We start from the raw sequence: 23,386 nt of genomic DNA on the forward strand, positions 1-23,386 counted from the left end.
ATTTCTAATACTATTAATTCTATTATTTCTAATTAATATTAATATGGTTCTAAATTAATATACATACTCATAAAAACAAGCAGAAAAACATGTGTATATGACATATAACTGAGAAATAGAGAATGGAATTGATGCAGCTGCCTCTTTTGTCAATGTGGAAATGTATCCAGATGTGGGTCATATATACTGGGGGTGTCAAAAAAGTATACACATGTATTAATCTTTTGTTATCAGTATATATTATTACAATTTTAATACAGTTTTTTTCCTGTCTTAAACTGTGTACACATTTATACACACTTTAAGACAGAAAAAAACTGTATTAAAATTATAATAATATATACCAATAACAAAAGATGAATTCAAGTCATGTGTATACTTTTTTTTGGCACCCCCAGTACATATGCCTTTTAACATTTTCTATAAACAGGTAATGTTCAAATTAATGTTTATTATTACATTTAAAATTCCTTTTGATAAAAATGGAAAGTTTGGAGTCCGGGACAATGAAGATATGTAGTTTCAGATTTGATTGTTGTTGGTTTTGGCCAATAGGTAAAGGAAAATACATATATTCTGTAATAGGCATACTCTTAGGCAATATCAATCTGAAGGATTTTTATTATTAGCTACAAATCATGCTTATCTATAACATCAAGAGCCAAGCTAGACTGACTCAGATCATAGGGTTTCTTGCATGACGTAGAGAGAATGCCCTCGTCTCCCAGTAAGGCTGACACGGGAGGCATTCTTCTCCTTTGAGCACAAAAAAAGAGTGTGAGAGGCAAAGGAAAGGGATGTTCTTCCTATTTCAGATTATGCGGAGGAGAAAGGGAGGCACAGGCAAGACTAGAAGGTGGGATGCACCCCACCTCCACCACTTTGAGACACATTTCAAGAGAGGAGACATTGTAGAACCATTTTGAGGACAGTGATGATAGGTATTGAGAAAGGAAGAGAACTTTGTGTGAAATAGTGTCAGCGACTTATGGAGCACATAAGCCTCTAGAAATTTCCATGGGGATCACACCTAATAGAATATGGCACTGAATATGGCAGACAGGTGGCCAAAGAGAGAAGCTTGGGTTTTGTGTGTGTAGCTCAAGAATCTTAAAATCCCCAGACACTGAGGTTCTGAGAGACTGCTATGTGAGCAAGGCCTTGGGTGAGGGCAAAGAAGCCTAAGGGCCAAAGCCAATGGTATAGCAACACTCAGCAGTAACAGACACGACCAAACTCAAAAGGTCATTCAGGGACCAGGCAAAGCTCAGAAGGCAGCAGTCTAGAGATGAAACCGGACACAACATACAAAACAGAGTCCAGCAGAGAAGGCGAGCATGTGTATGAGCTGGCTGCCTTCCTCCCAGCATCAAGGACTGGTTAACACATCCTACATTTACACAAAAATTTTAAAATGAGAGCAGAAAAGGCAGGAAGAGCACTATGGGCAACTTAATTAGTGAGGAAGTATTAACCTTGAAGAGATTATTTAAACAGAAGAGGCTGAAATATTATTCTAAGTGAGTTAAGTGTGAACCAAACCATCCTCCCCCGTTACAACCCCCAGGCTAGACACTCATTACTTACTGTCTAGGTAGCAGACTAAGAATCATGAAGAAAATCAGATCAGGTATGAAAAATAAAGAAGCTTTTTATTCTGTACGCATTTGAGTGTGGTGTTACTAGAGTATCTTTTATAATATATATGTAATATATTACATATTCTATTATATATAACATTAACATGATGGAAACTAGTAATATTATATATTATCTCACAATTAAAAAATCAAACTTCTAGAAGATTTATTTCAGAAAACACTAAATTAAATATCAGTGCTTTATTCCCAATCAAGAAATATAAATCTATGTTTTTCAGAGAGAATGAATAAGTGACCCATTATCTTTTAAAATGACATATTCATGTCTTTTTATAAAAGTAAATAAATCTATCACTTTTTAAAAAAAAAATCAGGAAAAATATATATAGTATATTTGGCACATTATAAATGGCAGAGCAGAAAATATATGTATGTAACCATCTGTGTTGTATCCTAAAATGTTATTATTAAACCAACTATATTGAAATTCAAAGTCATTTGATTTTCACATACAATTCTGCCTGCATAAATGTTTTGTCTATTGCTATTATTTTCTAAATATTGATTCAATGTTCAACTTCTAGATTCTAATTGTTTATATTGTCATGTTCAAAAACATTTAGGGAAAAATACTTCAAGGTCAAAGCAAAGATGCTAAGCTTCCCACCAAACTGAAATTGTGAAGCATTACAAGTGTAAAAGCCATAATCTAGTAAATTAAGAGTAATTCAAGAAAATTTTACAGAAAGCGAAAATCATGGTAGAATCAAGTTATCTATCCTATCTTTTAAGGAAGAAAACAATATTACTGCACATGTGAAATCTGGTCAGAAATATCCACACTATGGGACAACTTCAAATTTTGCCTATAAATGCTTGCCAATTGGGAAATAACTGATCAATTTGTTTAAAAAAAGTGAAAAAAAAATTTTATTACTGTTTGCATATTATGTTTTCACTATATTTGCATATTTATATATTTTTGCTGTACTATTGGTTGACTGACAAAACCACAATCCACAAAACCTACTTACTAGTTATCTTTCAACTTGGTGTGGTTACCTATGAATAATAAAATGTAAGAGAAAATATGCTAGGTGAGGCTTCTGAAAAAAGCTTTGGTTCTCTGGCGAAAAGTGGGTGGACTCTTCCAGCATTTACCTTTACCGTTTGCCCTTCTGAAATGGAAAACAGATGCCTAGAGTTGCATCTGCTTTTGATATAAGAACAGATGCAATGGTCTGGAGTCCATTAGATAACATGCAATGGCCTGGAGACCATTAGATAAACACACTGCAAATCACAGAACAGGAAAGAGACAGCAGGCATCCCTGATGGTATTGCTTAGCCCTTGAACAAGCCCTTTCCTATCCACCTCTAGATTTCAGTATATTTGAGACAAATAAAGCTGTTTTGTTGAAGCTACTATTGTTTGAGTTTCTTGTTCCTTATAGCCATGTTCCTAAAAGTCAATGCTGCCATTAATTCTTGAAGTTCAGAGCATATCACCTCAAAATATGCCACTTTGGCATATTGACTATTTTGAACTGAAGGCACTTGAAAAACTGCATGTATGGTAAAAATACTGTGACCTTTTTTTTTTCCTTAAAAGCAAGAGGTGAAATTCCCATATGAAAGACGTCCCCTCCCCTCGTACCAGAAGGAAAGTAACATTCTTATCATCAAGAGCCAGAAGCTGAGACCAAGGGAATTCTATACAAGATGAACCTTGCTAAAGTAATCTTCATACCCTTTAGCCTCTCCACTTGGTTTAGTTGCTGTCCCACAACTGCTTCTCTGTTCAAAGTGATATAAAAAAAATGTAGGTTTCACCTTTTCTTTGGGTCTCCATTTCCTTAGGGGGGATACCACATCATGTAAAACATATATTAAATAAATCTGTATGCTTTCTCCTGTTAATCTGACTCCTTCAGCTTCATTTTCAAACCCAGCCAGGGACCTTAGGAGGGTCAAGAAAAAACTTTTCCTTCTCTGACATTGTTAATCAAATTATATCCATAAATATAATAAAGTTTGCCCAGATTTTCCAATAAAATTTCTTTTAAGCTCATATTGGTCAGACTTAGTTTAGCTAAGAACTAAATACTGTACAAGGAAGCTTCTAAAGACAGAAGTGGAATGTATATTGCTTCAAAAAATACATATGGGAGTGATCCTGTATTTTATTAAGTAAATTAGGTAAAATGTGACTGATTAAAAAATCTAACTTATGATACCCAAAATTTTCAATCAAAGGCTATTTCAGATAAAATGTGAAAATACTAGAATAAAGAATGGTAACATCTTTCTGAAGGAATTTGCAACTTCATAAATTTTCAAGTAATTACAAATAAATATAAATACTTATTAAAATCTTGAAAATATGCTTTTATCTGTAATCATAAATGAAACAATCTAAATATTTATAGTAACTCATTACATGAGATATTTAACTTACATGTATAATTTTTTTGTATAATTTTGTATAATTGACAAAATGAATTTAGAAAAGGAAAAAATGTAAGGATATCTCTGAAATTCCCTCAATATTTTCTACAAAAAATTAGCCATCACCAAAAGACTATTAGCTCTCTTCTTCCTCAACCCCATTTTGGGGGCCGCAGGAGAGGGGGTTTTTCATTATGAAACTTTCAAATTATATCTTTCCAATTTGTTTCACACATATTGCTGGTAATCATTCTGATTTAAGAAAAGTCCATCCAACTGGAGTCTGTGCTCATTAAATATCTTTCCTGAGACCCATGAGTTTTAAAGTTAAAAGGTTAATTTTACTATAATTTTTTTTGGGGGGAGGAAATATCTAAATGTTTAGATAATAAATGTGCTATAAATGTAAGAATATTATTATTTTGTAATCAGTTTCTTCTTTATGAACCCACTATATGTGCCCACACATAAGTCCATCAATAAAATTACATAAATGGTAAAATTAACTGGAGAAGCTTTGTTTGAAATCTAAATGTTTCTTTTTCTACTGATATTCTCACTATAAACTTTTGAAAATAAAACAAATTTACTAAAAAGTGTCAGCATTTTAAGACTGAATGAGACCTTATTGATTATAAGAATGAGAAAAATAAATGGAACCTAGAAATGCTAAGTGAGAGGACCTAAAACACACATGCAAATAAGAAAAAAAAATGCTCTAGAGAGAACTAAACTACTAATTTTAAACCAGAACTTATTTTCAGTTTTTGATATGAACAAAACCAAAATTGGTAGATTGAGACTATGCCAGATATTTTAATATACTATTTCTTTTCCATCTGTTCTCTTGTGTAAGAAATTTTATTTTTAAGGCCAGGCTTAAAAGGTCCTAGCTAATATTACTGACATTCATTTTTGATTTATAATGTGACATATCTCAAAGCTATGTATTATTTCTTTTTTTCCTATCCTAATTGTTGACCTAAATGCTCTTTATTAATTTTACTTCACTCTAATTACACCTCTTACTCTATGCTGAATAATTCCTCCTCTGTAGAATTTTCTCCCTTAGTTATTTCCTAGCCAAGTTACCCATTAAACTTTCATAAGTCAGTTTCTTTAATTATTTTCTTCTTAAGACTATCTCTGATTTCTTCACATATATTTAGCACAGGCACACTATATTAATTAAAGACATTGCACCTATAAAAATTAATCTTAGGTTTTATTTTTCTTCACTCATCTAATATCTAAGGGCCTTCTATTGACCCCACTATTTATTAAAACTGTTCCAAATATTTTATTTTCTACATATAACTATTTATGTAATATTTGAAAAATGGCAAAGAGCTTACTATAGGCTGACTGTAATTACCAAATTTAAATAATCATCCCTATTTATTTTTCTGACATTTAAATGAGATGATAAAACTGTCCATCTAGAAATTTGATATTTTTAATCACGATAAAATTTTCTCAGCAATCCTACTCAAATAAGTGATAGGAGAGCATTATATGCCTTCAACCAATCTATTGTTCAGATCAAAGAGGTAATTTCAAGTAAACTGGAGATATTCTACTGCTTGAGGAGAGTGAGTCTGGCCCACATAACTATGCTGATTTTGAAATTATTTCCAGAATACAGTGCTGAGTTCACCCATAAACACTTGACTACAGAAGAAACATAACCTGTGGCATAGAAATGGTGAAAAAAATAATCTAATGATATGTCGCCAAAAATTGAAATGTTACAAGGCTTAAATGATGGTGGTTGTGGGTGGGGTAGTTTGAAGAGTAGTGTGTCATGATTTTAAAATATTCCAGAATGAATCAATAATTTATGTATTCTTAAAACTAAATTTTAGTTTTATAGGAAATAAAATTTATCTTCTGTAGATTCATGAGCCCATTTAAACCATTTCAATCATCAAGGATTAGTCAGGATTCTGAGTGTTACTAACAAATCAAGTTATTTTCCCAAGTGTTTCATAATACTTATTCAAAAATTCCCTTCTGAGACATCACCCCACCCCACAAAAAAAAAAAGTGACATTTAAGTAAACAGCTTCAAACATAGTAAAACTCCCAGAGAGCTGTGCTGAAGATGGGCTCAGTGGAATACTTCCGAGACAAAGTTAAATTCCATTTTCCCCATAAATTGGGTAAGAATGCACTTATCTATTTAGTCAGGTAAAAAGTTGTGACATCATAACAGATTCAGAGTACAGGTTCACATATTTTAAAAGCCCATTGGAGAAAAGAGCACTTCTCCAAGCAATTGTAAGTAGTTACTCGACGTGAAAAAGAGATTAGGTAGATTAATGCATGAATTAATGATGGAGATAGATTGTTTTAGAGCGTAAAACAAGGTTCTCTGAGTTGTTGTTGTTGTTTTTTGTTTGTTTTGTTTTTAATACTATTTTTAAAATCCTTTCCCAGGGAGAGTACTCACCCCATCTGGCCTGCCATCAGTTGCAGTGACAATCAGAATGTAGCGATCGGTGCTTTCCCTGTCCAGTGCTTTCCCTAAGGTTAGAATCCCAGTACTAGTGACAGAGAAAACAAACAAACAAATGAGACAAAAATATATTATGTTGCAGAGAGTCTTCCTATTATCCTAAACTACATTTGATATGTTTTCTCGTTCAGCAAACATAGCTTGAGTATGTAAGATGTATGATTCTAGGATTCATGATGAAAATTGAAAAAAGGCTTTTAAGGCTGTTGAGTTTCCTGACAATAATTTTTTTTAAATGCCAAATTGAATGAGATAACTAAGTTAATTCTCTATCCTTCAAGTAAGAACAAAACTACTTAATTCATTCCAGGAAGAAAAATGTCTCTTGTTTGTGATTATTTCAAAGTTAAAAAACTCCATTATAGCACTTTCATAATCCTTAGAGTCAAGGAATGGTTTTTCATATTTAATCTACATCACCATTCCCATCCATTGCCTCATATGTGTCCATTATGGAAACGCAAACATCCAAATTCCATCTTTGACAATCAAGTAATTAATGTTTTTTCCTTTTCTAAGTTCAAAATAATTGAGACTCATTGTAGAAAATTAGAAAATATTCAGTGGACTATTAAAACTTTTTATAGCTATTATAGTTATTTTGTAATATTTACTTTTATTCTCTATTAGAACAATATTCAAATGCATTATAATTCTTTTCAAAATAGGAATCAAGCTACATATTTTTCATTTTTTAACAAAATACAATTTTATGAGCATTTACTCTTTCATTTTATAATTTATAAAAACAAACAGTTTCGTCCATACACCAGCAATTTTACTAGTCTTTTGAAATGTAGGTGTTTCCTAATTTAACTTATTATATATACTAGAAGATGAATGCCCTTTGGGAAAATTCTCATACTTTTAAAATATTACTGCTTACTTATTTGCTATTCAAAATAAATGCTTCCAAATAAAGTCTTTATTCTCCAATGTAAGTTGTGTTATAACAGTTGGTCACTTATAATGTTATCTAAGATGAGTTCTACATTTATACCTTTGATATTACAATCCAACATTGTACATGGCTTTTTAATTACAGCCTAACAAGCATCTACTGTGGAGGAGAGAATATATTAATATAACAAAACATTAAAATATTTATCAAGAATAAAAAAGATAATTTATTTCTGATTAATAAAAGGTTTTTATTTTAATGCAAGTGCTTTTATTGTTATAGTGGCATTTAAGCAATTGAACAATTGACATCACAAATGGTAGGTGAGTACAGAGAGCCAACACCAATGAATGAGTTTCAGAGTCTTAGTTACTGTGTTTTATTTTGTTGTTGTCACTAACATGGACTTAATAAATATTTTATACATATGGCATGGCTATGAAAAACTGACTTTGTTTCTTGTACATTTTTAAATGTTTTGTCAAAATAACTGAAAACCAATTCCCTGAGTAGTTCATAACAATCAGGTTTGGATCAACTTCCCACATCACAGATGGTTCAGATAATTTCATTCTAAAATGACATTCAAAGAGAAAAGTAGGACATTTATTGCTTCTGATACTTATGCATGAGTAACTTAAGAAAAAGGAAATCTGAAAACCTAGCAACAGTACAAAAAAAAAAGAAAGAAAGAAATCAAGTTATTGTTTTTCATGTTTCCCTTCACTATAAGGTTCAATACATTTTATTCTTCCTTGTACATTGAATTAGAAAAAAATTACTAGAAATTTATATAGTATTTCCATTTAGAGCCATATTATACATAAACAGTTTTTATCAGGTGATTATGATGAAGATAGTTCTTTGCTTGAGATAACATATCCCAGTGTCCCAGTGGAGTAGGCAGTCGAATAGGCTATTTGGGAGGTAAAGATGGAAAGAAAGAATACGTAGTGTTTTTTGGTATTCACAGCTGAAAGATTAGTTTATGGCTGCACACAGAAGCCTTTCATGAAATTTGAGAAATAACTGGCAAGGAGGAGTCTTACTACCAGCCAGATGGATGCTATAGAGCAAGATACACTGGGTTGCATTTACGAACACAGTCAATCCTGTAAGTTCAAATATTAAAAATACATAAGAATCCCTTTTGATAAAACAATAGTGCTACTTAAATTTTACATGATTGAAAATATATTGCACAGGAATGATATCAGTGAAAATGGCAAAGTAAGCAGCTCCAAGGGATGGTCTCTACAAAAACACTGAAAAACGAAGCAGGAAGCATCAGAACCACCTTTGAAAGAAATCTGGAGAATAGTCAAAGGCTGACAGCAACCACATAAATACAGAATCAAGAAAAAGACAACTAAAAATGGTAAAAAAACAAAACAACAACAACAACAAAAAACAAAACAAAACCCTTCTGTCATTTTTACTTCTCCATGCCCCCAGCTTGCAGCCCAGCTTGGAGTGGTCTTGAAGACGGTAGTCAACATTCCCAGTGTGGCACTTCAGTCCCTGTTTCTGGAGGGAGCAGAGCTATCTTTATTCCCAAATAATTGTGTGTGTCTTTTGCAACTAGCCTGAAGGCTTTTTGAAGGAGTAATACTGGGCTTGTCTTTGTTTTGCCTTACTCAGAACTCACTCAAGGCAGAAAAACAGTGTGTATTCCTGGAAAACATTGTGAGGCAGGGAGCAACCTACAGCCAGCCACCTGAGGCAAAAGATTACAGCTGAGACATGCAATACAGCCCCAAAAGCCTGGGAGGAAAAGCTGTGCAGGGAATATCGTGGGAAATTAGGGCATTTAAAAATGCCCATGTATACTGGGGAATAGAATAAAATTGAGAGTCCAGAAATAAACCCATACATCTGTGGCCAACTGATTTTCAACAAAGATGCCAAGACCACTCAATAGGGAAATGACAGTTTCTTCAAAAAATGGTGCTGGGACAATTGGAGATCTACAATTGCAAAAGAATGAAATTGGACTATTTATACCTTATATGAAAATTAAGTCAAATTGAAACAATCTAAACATAAGTACTAAAATCATAAAACTCTTAGATAAAAACAGGGATAAATGTCAATAATCTTGGACTTGCAATGGATGTTTAAATATAACATCAAAAGAATGAGCAGCAAAAATAAAAAAAAATAGATAGATTGGGCTTTACAAAAATTACAAATTTTGTGCATCAAAGGATATTATCGATAAAGGTAAAAAAAATGGAGAAGATATTTGCAAACCATATATCCAATAAGAATTTGGTTCCCAAAATATACAAGAAACTCTTACAACTCAACAACAAAAAAATGACTAACAGCTCAATTAAAATATAGGCAAAGGACTTGAATAGATATTTCTCCAAAAACGTTTACAAATGTCAAAGAAGTACATGAAAAGATGTTCAACACCATTAGTTATCAGGGAAATACAAATCAAATCTACAATGAAATTCCACTTCACACCCACAAGGATGGTCACAATTAACAAAACAAAACAAAGTGAAACAAATTGGAAAATAATGTTTTGATGAAGATGTGAAAGAATGGGAACCCTTATATATTGCTGAAGGGAATGTAAAATGGTCAGTCACTGTGGAAAACTGTTTGGCAGTTCCTCAAAAAGTAAACACAGGTACAATATGACCCAGCAATTCCAATCTGGGTATATAATCAAAAGAATTTAAAACAGATAATTAAATACATACACATATATGTTTATAGTGGCAGTATTCACAATAACCAAAACATAGAAGAACAGTCCAAATGTCCATCGATTTATGAATAGATAAATGATTGTTGTATATACATATGACAGAATATTATGCAGCTATAAAAAGGAATTCTGTACTGATACATGCTTCTCCATAGGTGAATGTCAAATCACTAGGCTAAGTGAAATAAGGCAGACACAAAAGTTCAAATACTGTGTGATTCCATGTATATGAAATAACCGGAATAGATAAATCCATAGAAATACAACATGATTTTTCGGTTGCCAGGGGCTGAGGAAAGGGTAAGTAGGGAGCAACTGTTTAATGGGTTTGTGTTTCCTTTTGGAATGAGGATATTTTGTAAGTAGATGGAACTGGTAATTGCACAACGTGGTGTCTACCAAATGCCATTAAACTGTTAACTTTAAATGGCTAATTTTATGTGATGTGAATTTCACCTCAATTATTTTAATTACATTGAACAGGATTTCCTCACCAAACTTAAAGCTATATTCCTAAAATCCATTGTGACTGACAAATTCAAGTCCTTTTAGACAATGAGTTAAATTGCCTAACCACAAAAATGGTGTTCAAAAGTTGTTTAAACAATGCAAATAAAAAAGTAGTAGAGGGGATCCACTTCCAAACAAATCAACCTGCTAGCATGTAAAACCTGCTTCTATAAGTAACCATTTTCCAAAATTGCATTGTTTATTAATATATACCTCAGCAGCCACACTGTGGACTGAGAGAGATGATCTTACAGGTTTCATGCTTTATATTCAATGCTTCCTTTAAACTCTTTCAGTACTTTCTGCTAGTGCAATTTGACATCATTTACACTTACAAATGTCTTGAGTCTTGGATAGGCTTATCAGGTTGCTTTTGGGCATCATGTTTCAGGCCTTATTAGGATATTTAGAGAGGTTAGAGTATACTTCAAAATATGTAATTTCTTCAAGTTCGATATGGCATTCCATGCTAAACAGTAATTAACAATTAACAAACACAGACCAATATAAGCAGTTAGGTATAAGTAGCATTTTAGGGAAAAAAAATATGATGGCAGCATAAACTAAGGTGGTAGAGTGATGGGTTTGAGTAATGGTTTGATTTGATTATATATTTTGAAAGTAGAGCTGACAGAAAAGAAAATATGCATCATCTTCCTTATGTTATTAATATTTAATCTCCAATGTAATCATATAGTCCAAACTGATGTGAAAAACATAATCAAGCTATGAATTTAGTGTCAAAATAAATTTAGTCACATAGAAAGAAATAAAACTTCCAGTGAAGACAAAAGAAATTTCAAATAAAATTCTAACGGGGGACAGAAATAACTCTGAGGTTCTTTTGTTTAGCACTCAGCCTTTTTGTTACATCGCATACCCTATGCTACAATGATGACAATCTATAAGAATTCATCAATTTACTGCAATAAATTACTTAAATATTTGGCCATCATCCTTATAAAGGATGTTTATTTACATCTTATTTGAATGTTTACTTATATGTGAATGTCTACTGAATATATATTTGCTGAATCATATGCAACTATCAACACAGACACTATAAAAATTGAAATAAAGCAGGACCATAGAGATCTGTACATTTAATACATAGTATTGAATGATTACATAACAAATGGTTGTGATTTTTAAGGAACAAGGTCTTTTCTTTAAAGAGTGAGTTTCTTTTTGGCTGTGTGACTATTCCATTCATTAAAATGTATATAACAATTTAACACTGTAAATCCACACTACTATTAAAATGATCATTCATTACTACTAATATTTTTTAAGGAATCACATGCACATTTTGGCATATTTTTATTTCAATGGAGAAAAAGGTAAAGTAATGGTATTGCAATGATGATTATTGCTAAAATTTGTATCATAACATAAAATAATACTTAAAATGAACACTGAATTACATTTTCAAAATTTGTTTTAAGAAAGAAAATGCAATCAATGACACAATTTGCATGAATCGAAGTGCTGATAAGGCAGAACACAATTTCTTTTCTATTGTTTCCTGAAAGAGTACCTGGATTATTAAAATTCTTACAACTTACGTAAAAGTGGTGGTGCAAATGTGCACAAACACCCCAAAAGTTTCAAAGAGGGGAGGGACTGAAATTTCAATTTTTCCCTATTTCAAATGTGCTGAACTATATTGCTAATGATCTAGGCTAACCTATAAACATCAGTGGAAGCAACAGCAATGAAGAGGCCAAAATAAAATGACCAGAGGATAGAAGGGAATGGGCCCAGTGCCCTGGACACTAAATCAGCAAAATCACCAAAAGACATCATGCGATTCTCACAGGCACTTGCCCTATTCCAGCTCTTGAAGAGGAGCCATATTTGCCACCCTAAAACATGCTTCTCTGGGATATCAATTACTTTAAGCTATTTATTTTTAAGAAACAAATGACTCAGGAAGAAGCTTTGGCTTTTCCCCTAACTGCCTAAAAAAATTTAGATAGAGGACCTGTTCCAGAAAGAGAGTTATTACCATAGATAATAATACTATTTTAATATGAAGTAGGTTTGATAGTTAGGGAGGAACGTATCAAAGCCCATTTGATCAAAGTCCCCCTTGTGTCCCATTATTAAAAACGGCCCAGCAAACATTTGTTTACTAAACATTTGCTTTTTTATTTCCATGTGAATTACCTTACCCTCTTTGAAGTCCCAAACAACTATCCCCTCCTTTTCTCCTTAGCTCCAGATAGCATGTAAACCTCAACTGCCTAATTTGTCTTCAGACCCCATAATCTATGGAATCTGTATATGTACGTACATAAATCAATTTGGTTGTTTAATCCTGTTAATCTGTCTCATATCAATTCAATTCTTAGGACAGTCAGAAGAATGGAGAAGGATAAGGGGAAATTTTCCACTCTCCCACACTGTCCTGAAAGCAAATTTGCATTTAAAGAGATGGCTGTCTTAAATGTTCTAAGAGCTGTAGCATTAAGAATTGTGGTTAATTGTAACTGGAAAAAAATAAATAAACAAACAAACAAGCAAACAAACAAACAAATGGTAGTCAATTTAGACAGAAGAGTCTGCACTGACATCTTTCACACCTTACTGAACTTCTGTGATCCCACTAGGTGTCTCTGGTTTCAAAAGGAGAGATGGAGAAGTAGTAGAAAAATGGTTGCTAGGGTAGCAGCACGAGTGGAGTATGAATTTTGTAAAATTGGTGACTCATCCGCTTTCACAACAAGCGGTTGTAAAAACCTTCAGCATTAAGGGAAAAACAGATAAACACGGAAATAGAAATTCTTAACAGAGAACATAAGACCTGGGTTCCCTGCTTACCAGGGAAAGTGAAAGCTTATCAGGGAGGGGTGTGTGTGTGTGTGTGTGTGTGTGTGTGTGTGTGTGTGTGTGTGTGTGTGTGTGTGTGTGTGTAATTGCTTTTTAACATATAATTCACATGTCATCAAATTCACCCATTTAAAGTATACAATTCAATACATTGTAGTATATTTGCAGGGCTGTTCAACCATAACCACAATGAATTTCAGAACATTTTCATCACTGTATCCATCAACAATCGCTTTCCTTTCTCGCCCACCCCCAGACTCAGGGAAACTAGTCTAATGTTTGTCTGTATAGACTTGCCTACTCTGGACATTTCATACAAAGGGAATCATACCATATGTGCTCTTCGTGAATGACTTCTTTCACCTAGCACACCATTTTTAAGGTTCAGTCATGTTGTAACATGCTTCAGTATTTCATTTCCTTTATTGATAATATTCCATTGCATGGATATGCATTTTGTTAACCCATTCATCTGTAGATGGACATTTGAGTTGTTTCTACATTTTCATATTGTAAATAATTCTGTTATGGACATTTTTGTGCAACTTTTTATGTGGATGTATGTTTTCATTTCTCTTGAGTATGTATGAGTGGAATTGCTGAGTTATGTGGTGACTCTATGTTTAACGTTTAGAGAAAATGACAAATTTTTTTCTAGTGTGAATATTTTATAGTTCCAGAAAAAAATACATGAGGATTCTGATATCCCAACATCCTCACTCATACTTAATATTTCCTTTCTTTTTCATTATAGCCATTCTAAATGCATGTGAAGTGGCATCTCATGATTTAACTTTGCATTTCCCTAATGACTAATGATTATGAGCACACTTCCATCTGCTTATTGGCCATGGATATATCTTCATTGGAAAAATGTGTATTCAAATTATTGTCTTTTTATTTTGACTATTTCTGTTTATTTTTGAGTTTTGATAGTTTTTTGCTTGTTTTTACATATTATTGATATACTTGTATGTCCCTTATCAGATGCATTATTTGAAAATACCAGGGGTGCCAAAAAAATGTATACAAGTGAACATTTCGGTCAACGCTGCTCAAGCAGTAGTTCGCCGTAATCAGGAGTGTCTGGACACTGATGGTAACAACTTTAAGCACCTCTTATAATTGCAGAAGTCAAATGTGACTTGTATTCATCTTTTGTTATTGGTATATATTGAGTATTACAATTTTAATAGTTGTTTTTTTTTCCTTTCTTAAAATGTGTATGCATTTTTTTGGCACCATCTGTATTTTCTCTCTGTCTGTGGGCTCTCCTTCGTTTTCTTGATGTTGTCCTTTGAAGCAATTTTTTTTTCCAAATTTTGATGAAATTCAACTTACCAGTCTTCTAATTAATCAGTACTACTTTTTATGTCATATCATTGAAAGCATTGCCTAATCCAAACCATGAAGATTTACTTTTGTATTTTCTTCTAAGAGTACATGATTTTATCTCTTATATTTAGGTCTATTCACTTTCAGTTAATTTTTACAAATAGTATGAGATAAAGATTCAACTTCATTCTTTAGATTGCTGTCCCAGCTTCATTAGTTGAAAAGAGTATTCTTTCCTGATGGGGTTGTCTTGGCCCTCTTTTTTGGAAATCAATTGGCCGTAATGTTCGGAGTTATTTCTGAACCCTTAAGTTTATCATGGTGATCTATACATTTATTCTTAAATGAGTATCACATAGTCTTGATTACTGTTAAACTGTCCCTTTTAAAATTTTTCCTTACTTTAATGATGATTTTAAATTATAGCTAATCTATGATTTGTATTTATCTATGGGGGAGGAATTCAAAATAGTTAAGTTTTTCCATTTTTTAAAAGGAGACGTTGATTCATCTGTGAAATCTAAAAATTTATGAAATCCTGTTTCCAGGCATACTAGCTCATGGTTGTAACAACCAATTTGATGTGAAATGGCAGCTATTCCTCACAGGACCAAGTGACCACACAGGGTTCCCTTGATTTGGCATCACGTACCACATGTTCCCGAGACTGAAGCAGGGCCTAGCTCATTTATCTTTTTTTTTTTTCATCTTATAATCATGGGCTATGTTCAGGTTTCCATTCTTTCAGAGAGAAAAACCACTAGTGACCACATAGAAACATCAGAAAGGTAACAAGTACAACTCATTAACGACCAGCCACATGTGACAGCGAACAGCTAGTTGCTACTGCAGAAGGCAGCAAATGATCTCTCTGCAAACATCAATTCTTTCTCAATGCCTGCTCCCGGTATCCCAAATAGTTATGATTAACCTTATCTATCATATGTTCAGAGAGGTGAGTAGAATGACACTTATACAGACAACAAAGAGGCTTAGTTAGCATGGATGTGCAATATTGTTGTGTTAGCTTTTTTTAGAATATACCTTTATTACTCAAAAACTGAATGAAGGACTTTTTGGCACTTTAATTGTTTTTGAATTACATCTTGTCTTACAAAATTCCCTTTGATTGAACAATTGAATGCCAAGTTACTCTTTGGAAAAATGTCCTTGTTATTATTTTTATTATATTGTTATTATTGTTATTATTAAGTAGCTGAAAACTTTAAAGGAATCTAATTAATCCCAGGTTATACCTACAAGTGAAATATTTCCACCTCAGTGCATTTTACCTAGTAAAAATGTTTAAAATAGTCACCTGGGTAACATTGCTGGATCAGAATTATCCCTACTCTCCACCCCAGTTCTCAACATTCACACACACACAAAACAAGTAAAATAAAACTACGAACAGCTGAAAGCCTCTGGTTAGAAGTCTGTTTTCTTGCTACCAGTACATTGTTTAACGTTTTAAAAGAAAAAGAAAACTCAGCAATCATTTTAAACTTACGTTTCTGAAAGATTAAAAACTCGCTGAGGATCTCCTTTCTCAATGGCATATGTTATTGGGTCTCCCTCTCGATCAGTTGCCTTAAAGAGAGAAAATATAATTCATTTAACAAATATTCATATGGCTCCTATTCAGTACAGTGCAATACGGAAACTTAAAAAAAAACAAAACAAAAAAAACAACAAAAAAAAGCACAGAATATTCATGATACTCTTGCAGCATAAAGGTTAAACATTAGCTAATGTCAAGAAGTAAAAAAAAAAATCATATCTGATTCCCAAATTTTTGTCATTTAATCTCATCTGAAAGCAGTAGCAATGAACAAGAATATCTTCTGAACATATAAATAATCTTATCTGATGGGGAAATACAATAGTGACTTTCTTAAGGTTTATGCATCTAATTTTGCATGAGTCTGTCTCTATAATTTAAACAAATGTGTTAAACTCTACATAAATGTTTACAGTGTAGCTAAATTATTTAATCCACTTTTTTTTTCTTTTTCTGCTGTGAATATATCAAGTCAGGAAAGTGTTATGGTTAAGAATCCTCAATCTGGATTCAGAGACCCTGAATTTAAATCCAGGCTCCACTTATTAACTTTGTAGTTATTTCTCAATTTTTTCCTTTATAGAATGAAATCTATAACAATACAAATGTTAATAGATAATGGGATGTTTAAGTGAAATAATCTACATTGAGTCAAAAAGACTAACATCTGGCACATTGTAAATTCCCAATAAGTATTATCCTTTTTCTTCCTCCTCACTCAAGTCAGAGAAGACAAAACCTATAGCTTCTAACTTTGAGTTTTGTGTTTCTCTTACCCAAAATAAAGACACACACTATATTTTGTGGCACTGGATGCTTGAATTTTACCTTCTAAAGCATCTAATAATTTCCTTTTCCAATGAGCCCTTAAATCTAATTATGGGCGATATGGGTGAAGAAATAAATGTGGATGATATAAAAGAGATGTGAGAGGGATCTAAGTATAACCTAGGGAGAAGAAATATCTGAGAAATGGCTAGAGGAATTTTACTTATAGGTTACTGGTCTGGCAGAGATAGCAACCTCTCTGACTGATAGGCACTGGCCTTAAGTTGGTATAGGGGTAGTTGTGTGGAGTCCTTTTAATGACAATAACTGTCAATAATTGTTCAGGCAGTAAGAGCCTGAGTGCGAAATCCCATGTCCAGACCAGCAGGGAGGCAGTTTCTCCTGGTAGACCAGATGGCTTTTGTATTACACAACAGTGATCATTGACTAGTTCTAGCAGCTACCACAATTGCTGGATGGCCAGAAGCCTCTCTTGGACTACAAAAACCCCAGAGTTCAGGGACAACTGAATAATAACAGGTAATATTTACGAAGTGCCAGGCTCTTTGGGAGAAGCTTTGCAGGATTATTTAATCTGTGGCTCACAAATGTGCCTTCTCCATGAGATACTGCCTTCACGTGGCCTCCATAACATCATATCCACCTGCTTTCAGTTCTACCTTATCAGCTACTTGTCATTTTCTTTTGCTGGTTTATCCTCATCTATAAAACATATTTAGACTGGATCACCCCCAGAGGTTTGTCCTTGGAACTCATTCACTTAGTCACCACATCCAATTGCATAATTTCAAATGCTATTTATATGCTGAAGACTCTCATACTTACGTCTCTAGCCCAGCCCTTTCTTCTGAATTTATGACATATTCAATTGCTTACTTGAATCACAAATTAGATGAAATATAAGCATCCCCAATTTAAAATGTTAAAACTCCTAAATCCTGGTCTCTGTCGCACTCCTCCCCTCATCCAGAAAACAATCACCTGCTGCTTTCAATAATTTGATTAGCTCAGTAAATAGCAGCAACTACATCTTCTGACTTGCCCAGATCTCATATCTTGACCTTACATGATCATTCTTACTCCCCAGTGTAACCCTCAGCAAATCTCATTATATATCTTTATTTTATTTATTTATTTATTTTTAAAGATTTTATTGGGGAATTGGGGGAGGGGAACAGACATGTTGCTGTCTTTTTGTTCTTCAGTCTAGTTGTGGAGGACGTCGCTTCACTGGCCCATGTTGGTATTATCATTGCGCTCTTCCCAGGTGAGACAGTCACTTGCCTTCCATTGGATAGCCGCTCACGGTGGCTCATGGCAGCTCATGAAAGCTCATGCCCGCTGCTGGCCTGCCCCACTGCAGCCTACACCGTCGTAGCAACTCACAGCAGCCCAGCTCCAGGTGGAGCTGTTGTTCACCATCTTAGCTGTAGAGGGCAGTGTCACTGGCCCTCATGTGAGATCTGAACCAGGGCCCTACTGCTCAGTGCTGGCATTCCAAGCCAACTTTAACCAACGAACCACTTGATCGGTCTTAGATATCTTTAAAACATTTGCAGTATCTGGCTGTATCTGAAGTTCTTCCCTGCTACTGTCTTCCTCATAGATTATGGCAAAAGACATCTTACTAGTGGCCTTGCTTTGTCTCTTGTAACCTCACTGCAGTCAATTTCTGATTAAGAAGACAAAATGACTGTTCCTTCCAAGCCAAGATTTCATTTCTTTGGGGTAAGACTATTGCATTATTACACACACACACACACACACACACACACACACACACACACACACACACACACACCCCGCCGCCGCCACCACCACCACCACCAAAAATTGAATTAAATAAAATAGTAAAATACAATGAAATGATAAACTACCTATGGTAATATCTTTGAAACATTCCATTAAAATCTAAATCTAGACTTTAATTACAATGAAAGTCTAAGAGTAGAAAGTAAGAAACAAAATATTTTTTTAAAGGTACACTCAATGGGATAAATAGTAGATGCTTTTCTTTTGTTTTTTTTTAAATTTTTTGCCAGAAAAAATTAGTAAAGAAGATAAAATCAAACTCAGATAATGATACTCAATTAACTTTTTGAAGAAACACATAAATATGCTGTATGGAGACTGTATTTTATCACTAAAAGCTCACATTGAACTATTTTTGTTGTTTTCTTCTTTCAGTTATTTTAATCTATCATCTTGTTACAGACATTATCATTTCTTTTTGTTTGTTCATTGCTAGGTGTTTGTGATTATTGTTGTTGAGAGACAATTTGTCCTTTGTTTTCATAAATGCCAGAAAAAATAGATTCTGAAGCAAAACAACTTTGTTTAAATAATTTTAAGTCCACATTAATGTTGAAGCTTTCTTGTAATGCATCAGATTTATTCTAATATATAATATCACTTTTGTGTGGATTAGATCACTGTGAATTATGTTATGCTTTTAAAATAATAGACAGGAATTCCTAGAGGAGTCTTAATTCTTTTTTTTTCAGCCAAATAACTTACTTTCAATCCCTGAAACATCTTGAAATACATTTTCAGTTTTATTTGACTATTAAAATACTTCAGGCTTTTAAGGATTGTGAGAGCAAATAATTTGACTACTTCATTCTTATGTGAGGTTATACCCATATTAGAAACTTTGAAGACCCAAGATTTCCTTATTTGATTGTTTTCTTCTTTTTATCCTTTTAGCCAATTATTTGTTTTTGTTTCCAAATCTGTGGCAAATGGTATAGTAATTAGAGAGGATTCATAATTTCTGAGTCAATTAAACAAGGGGGACATTGAGACAAGCATGACAGAACAACTAAAGACACTCATGAAGAGGACTTCCAGAACTGCTACAGAAAATGGCAAGAAAGATGGGATAAGTGTGTTTGAAGCAAGGGGGAGTATTTTGAGGGGGATTAATGGCAATGTGTCTTTTATTGCAATATATATATATATATATATATATATATATATATATATANACACACACACACACACACACACGCGCACACGCACGCGCACACACACACACACACACAAACATACACACACACACACAGTAATACCTTGGTTTGCGAACATAATTTGTTCCAGAAACAAACTACTCGTATTGCCAGACATTGCTTGTTTACCACGTTAAAATGTGCTTGGTTTGCAAGAATAATTCATTCCAGAAACAAACTATTCAGGTTGCAAGACATCTTTCATTTACCAAGTTAAAATGTATTAGAAATGTTTGCTCGTCTTGTGGAACACTTGCAAATCAAGTTACTTGCAATCCAAGGTTTTACTGTATATTTAAACATTCACCATATATCTCAGATTAAATGATTGAGTGAAGATCACTTTGGAAAGCTATCGCATAATGAAATTTAGTCATTTGTCAGCTGATACATGTTTAACAACATGATGGATGAGAGTAAAGCTAGTTTTTCCTTTAATTTTTGCTTGTAGGACAAAAAAGATCCTTGAAGACCTCTTTCTAGTTTGTTCAATCAGATCAGGCACAAAAGTATTATGCAATGTTCTTAGACACAGGAAAATAGGAATTTTGAAAAAAGAAACAAATCTTCTCTAAAGACGAGCACAGCCTTCAAATACCATGTGGTAGAGTGCACTCTGTGCACAGAGAATGATTCTACACATATCACAGGACATCAAGACAAAGTACCTGCCCTTAAGGATTCTAAAATAGATAAAAATCAATGGGTTTAGATGATCTTTTCTTGTCTCACTTAGGCAAACAAGTTCTGATTTATGTTATTAAACTACTTGAGAGCAAGAACTGAAATTTTCAGTTCAGTGCCTCAGTGCTTCTAAAAATATTTGTGTGCATTCTTGATGTTACACTGTTTGTCCTTTAATACAATATTAATATTTATAAATATATTTCAATATGAATTAATGCATACTTTTTATTTCAAGTAGTGTTTTATCATTTATGATTCTGATATAAAGTTTTATATTTTAAATAAGTTTATGCAAAAATGTCAGCTTATTCAATTTTTTAAAATATATAAATAAATAACATGGTAAATATTATACAAATACAGAGGGTTCCAAAAAAATGTATACAACATTTTAAGAAAGGAAAACTATTAAAACTGTAATACTCAATATATACCGAAGACAAAAGATGAATACAGTCACATTTGACTTCTGCAATTACAAGAGGTGATCAAAGTGGTTACCATCAGCATCCATACACTTCTGATTATGGCAAACTACTGTTTGAGGAATACTGACCAATGTGTTCACTTGTATACATTTTTTGGCACCCCAGAATATCTGAAATTTGTAAATGCAGCTAAATGTAGAATGGCCTTTTATCTTGCCCTTTAACCTATCATAATTCATTTTGCTTCTTAATTTACTCTCTTTCCTATATAGTTATTTAATACTTTCTCCTCAGGTGTCCTTCTAATCCTACCCCATCTTTATTCTCAGCTGGTGATCCTGATTACTGTCTCACTTAGAAAATTGAAGCAATTTTCCAAAAGCTCCTGAGATTTCATATATATACCATACATTTCATCTTTTATCCTATTACTGACAATGTACTGTATTAACTCCTATTTAGACAAAATTTGGGGAAAGAATTTTGCATTCTACTTCTCCTAATTGTTCCATTCTCTCTTAAAACCACTTCAATCATATTTCAAAGCCTCCCACAATTATTGCACTGAAACTGCTCTTTTCAATACCACCAATAAATTCCATTTTGGTAAAATCACTGATTAGTTCACAATCCTTAGTTTTATTTGTTTCTTTTTTTTTCTTTGCACATTTTTAACTTGTCTTGTCAGGAGCATTAGCCATAATTTATTTCTCCCTTCTTCTTGATACACTTGCTTCCCTTAGCTTGCAGGACAAACATTCCCCTGGGTCTCCTTTCCTGTTCTTCATCTCCTCAGGATCTTAAAAGCAGTCTTTGATTGTCTTTTACACTAACCCTCTGAAGAACTTTATCCAATCTCAAAGTTTTAAACAATACTTAGGTGCTCAAGATTTCAAATGTATATTTCTAGTCTATACTTCTTCTCCAACTCATACCCAACTATCTAAGCAACACTCCAATTCATATCAAAAGACATTTCAAATTTAATATGTATAAAATTGATTCACTTCTCCTCCCAAATTCTTTTCATTCTGGTTAACAGAAATTCAATCTTTCTAGTTGTTCAGGATATATCTTAGTAGCCATTCTTGATTTCTATTTTCTCTCCTTATCCAATCATCAAAAACTCCTGTAGTTTCTACCTACAAAATATAATGGGATTGAAACCACTTCTCAACATTTCCAGAAATATCACTCCAGGCCTACTCTTGACTACTGAAATAGCACCCTAACTAATTTCATTCATTTCTTGCATGCATCCACCACAAACTATTCTCAATAGAGTATCCATAATGATCCTTTAATTTTTAAGTTTATTCATGTCACTGCTCTACTCAAATTCCTCCATTAGTACTTAATTTCACTCAGAGAAGTTATTTCCTCCATTACTAGATGACTTCATTTCTATGATTTTCCTCCTCTCTTACTTTTACTCCAGTCCCATTAGTATCTTTGCTCTTCCTCAAACATAGTAGGTAGGCCTGAACCTCAGTGCCTGTGTACATGCAAATGAAAGACTCTTCCCCAGATGTTCACATGGCTCATATCTTCACCTTCTTCATCTTTTCTGTTACTGTCACCTCAGTGAACTGATCAAATTGTTATCCCACATGTACTCCCTCTCCATTTCTTCCCTGTATTTTTTCCAAATAGCATCTATCATCTTTTAAAATTCTGTATAACTCACTCATGTGTTCTGTTAGTTTTCTGCTTCTCCTACTAGAATATAAACTCTATGAAGGCAGATCTGTTGTCTGCTTTGTTATTGATATGCCTTAGGGCTTACGGTTTGGGCCTGCCTTTTCACTTCTTATGACTTCAGGAAGTTCAACAAAGAGATAGTAAGCATCAAAAGGGACATAGAAGCCATAAAAAAAGAGCCAGTCAGAAATAAAGAATACAAGAACTGAAATTAAAAAAAAATACACAGGAAGGAATCAACATCAGATTAGATGAAGCAGAGGACTAAATCAGCAATTTGGAAAACACAGTAGCAAAAAACACCAGCTCAAAACAAGAAAAATAAAAAAATAAAAAATGCAG

The 23,386-nt window shown here is 33.3% G+C and overlaps 1 protein-coding gene across 1 annotated transcript in view; it reads right to left on the reverse strand.

The window, feature by feature from the left end:
- PCDH15 (protocadherin related 15) overlaps positions 1-23,386 on the reverse strand; it is a gene marked incomplete at its 5' end in the record, with an annotated part of 518,446 nt that overhangs the window by 186,853 nt on the left and 308,207 nt on the right. The window contains 2 exon segments of the mRNA XM_019629964.1: positions 6,502-6,595; positions 16,381-16,460. Of these exon segments, the coding sequence (XP_019485509.1) occupies positions 6,502-6,595; positions 16,381-16,460 (174 nt within the window).

This window comes from Hipposideros armiger, unplaced genomic scaffold (assembly GCF_001890085.2).
Source record: "Hipposideros armiger isolate ML-2016 unplaced genomic scaffold, ASM189008v1 scaffold_876, whole genome shotgun sequence".
NCBI classification, from domain to species: Eukaryota; Metazoa; Chordata; class Mammalia; order Chiroptera; family Hipposideridae; genus Hipposideros; species Hipposideros armiger.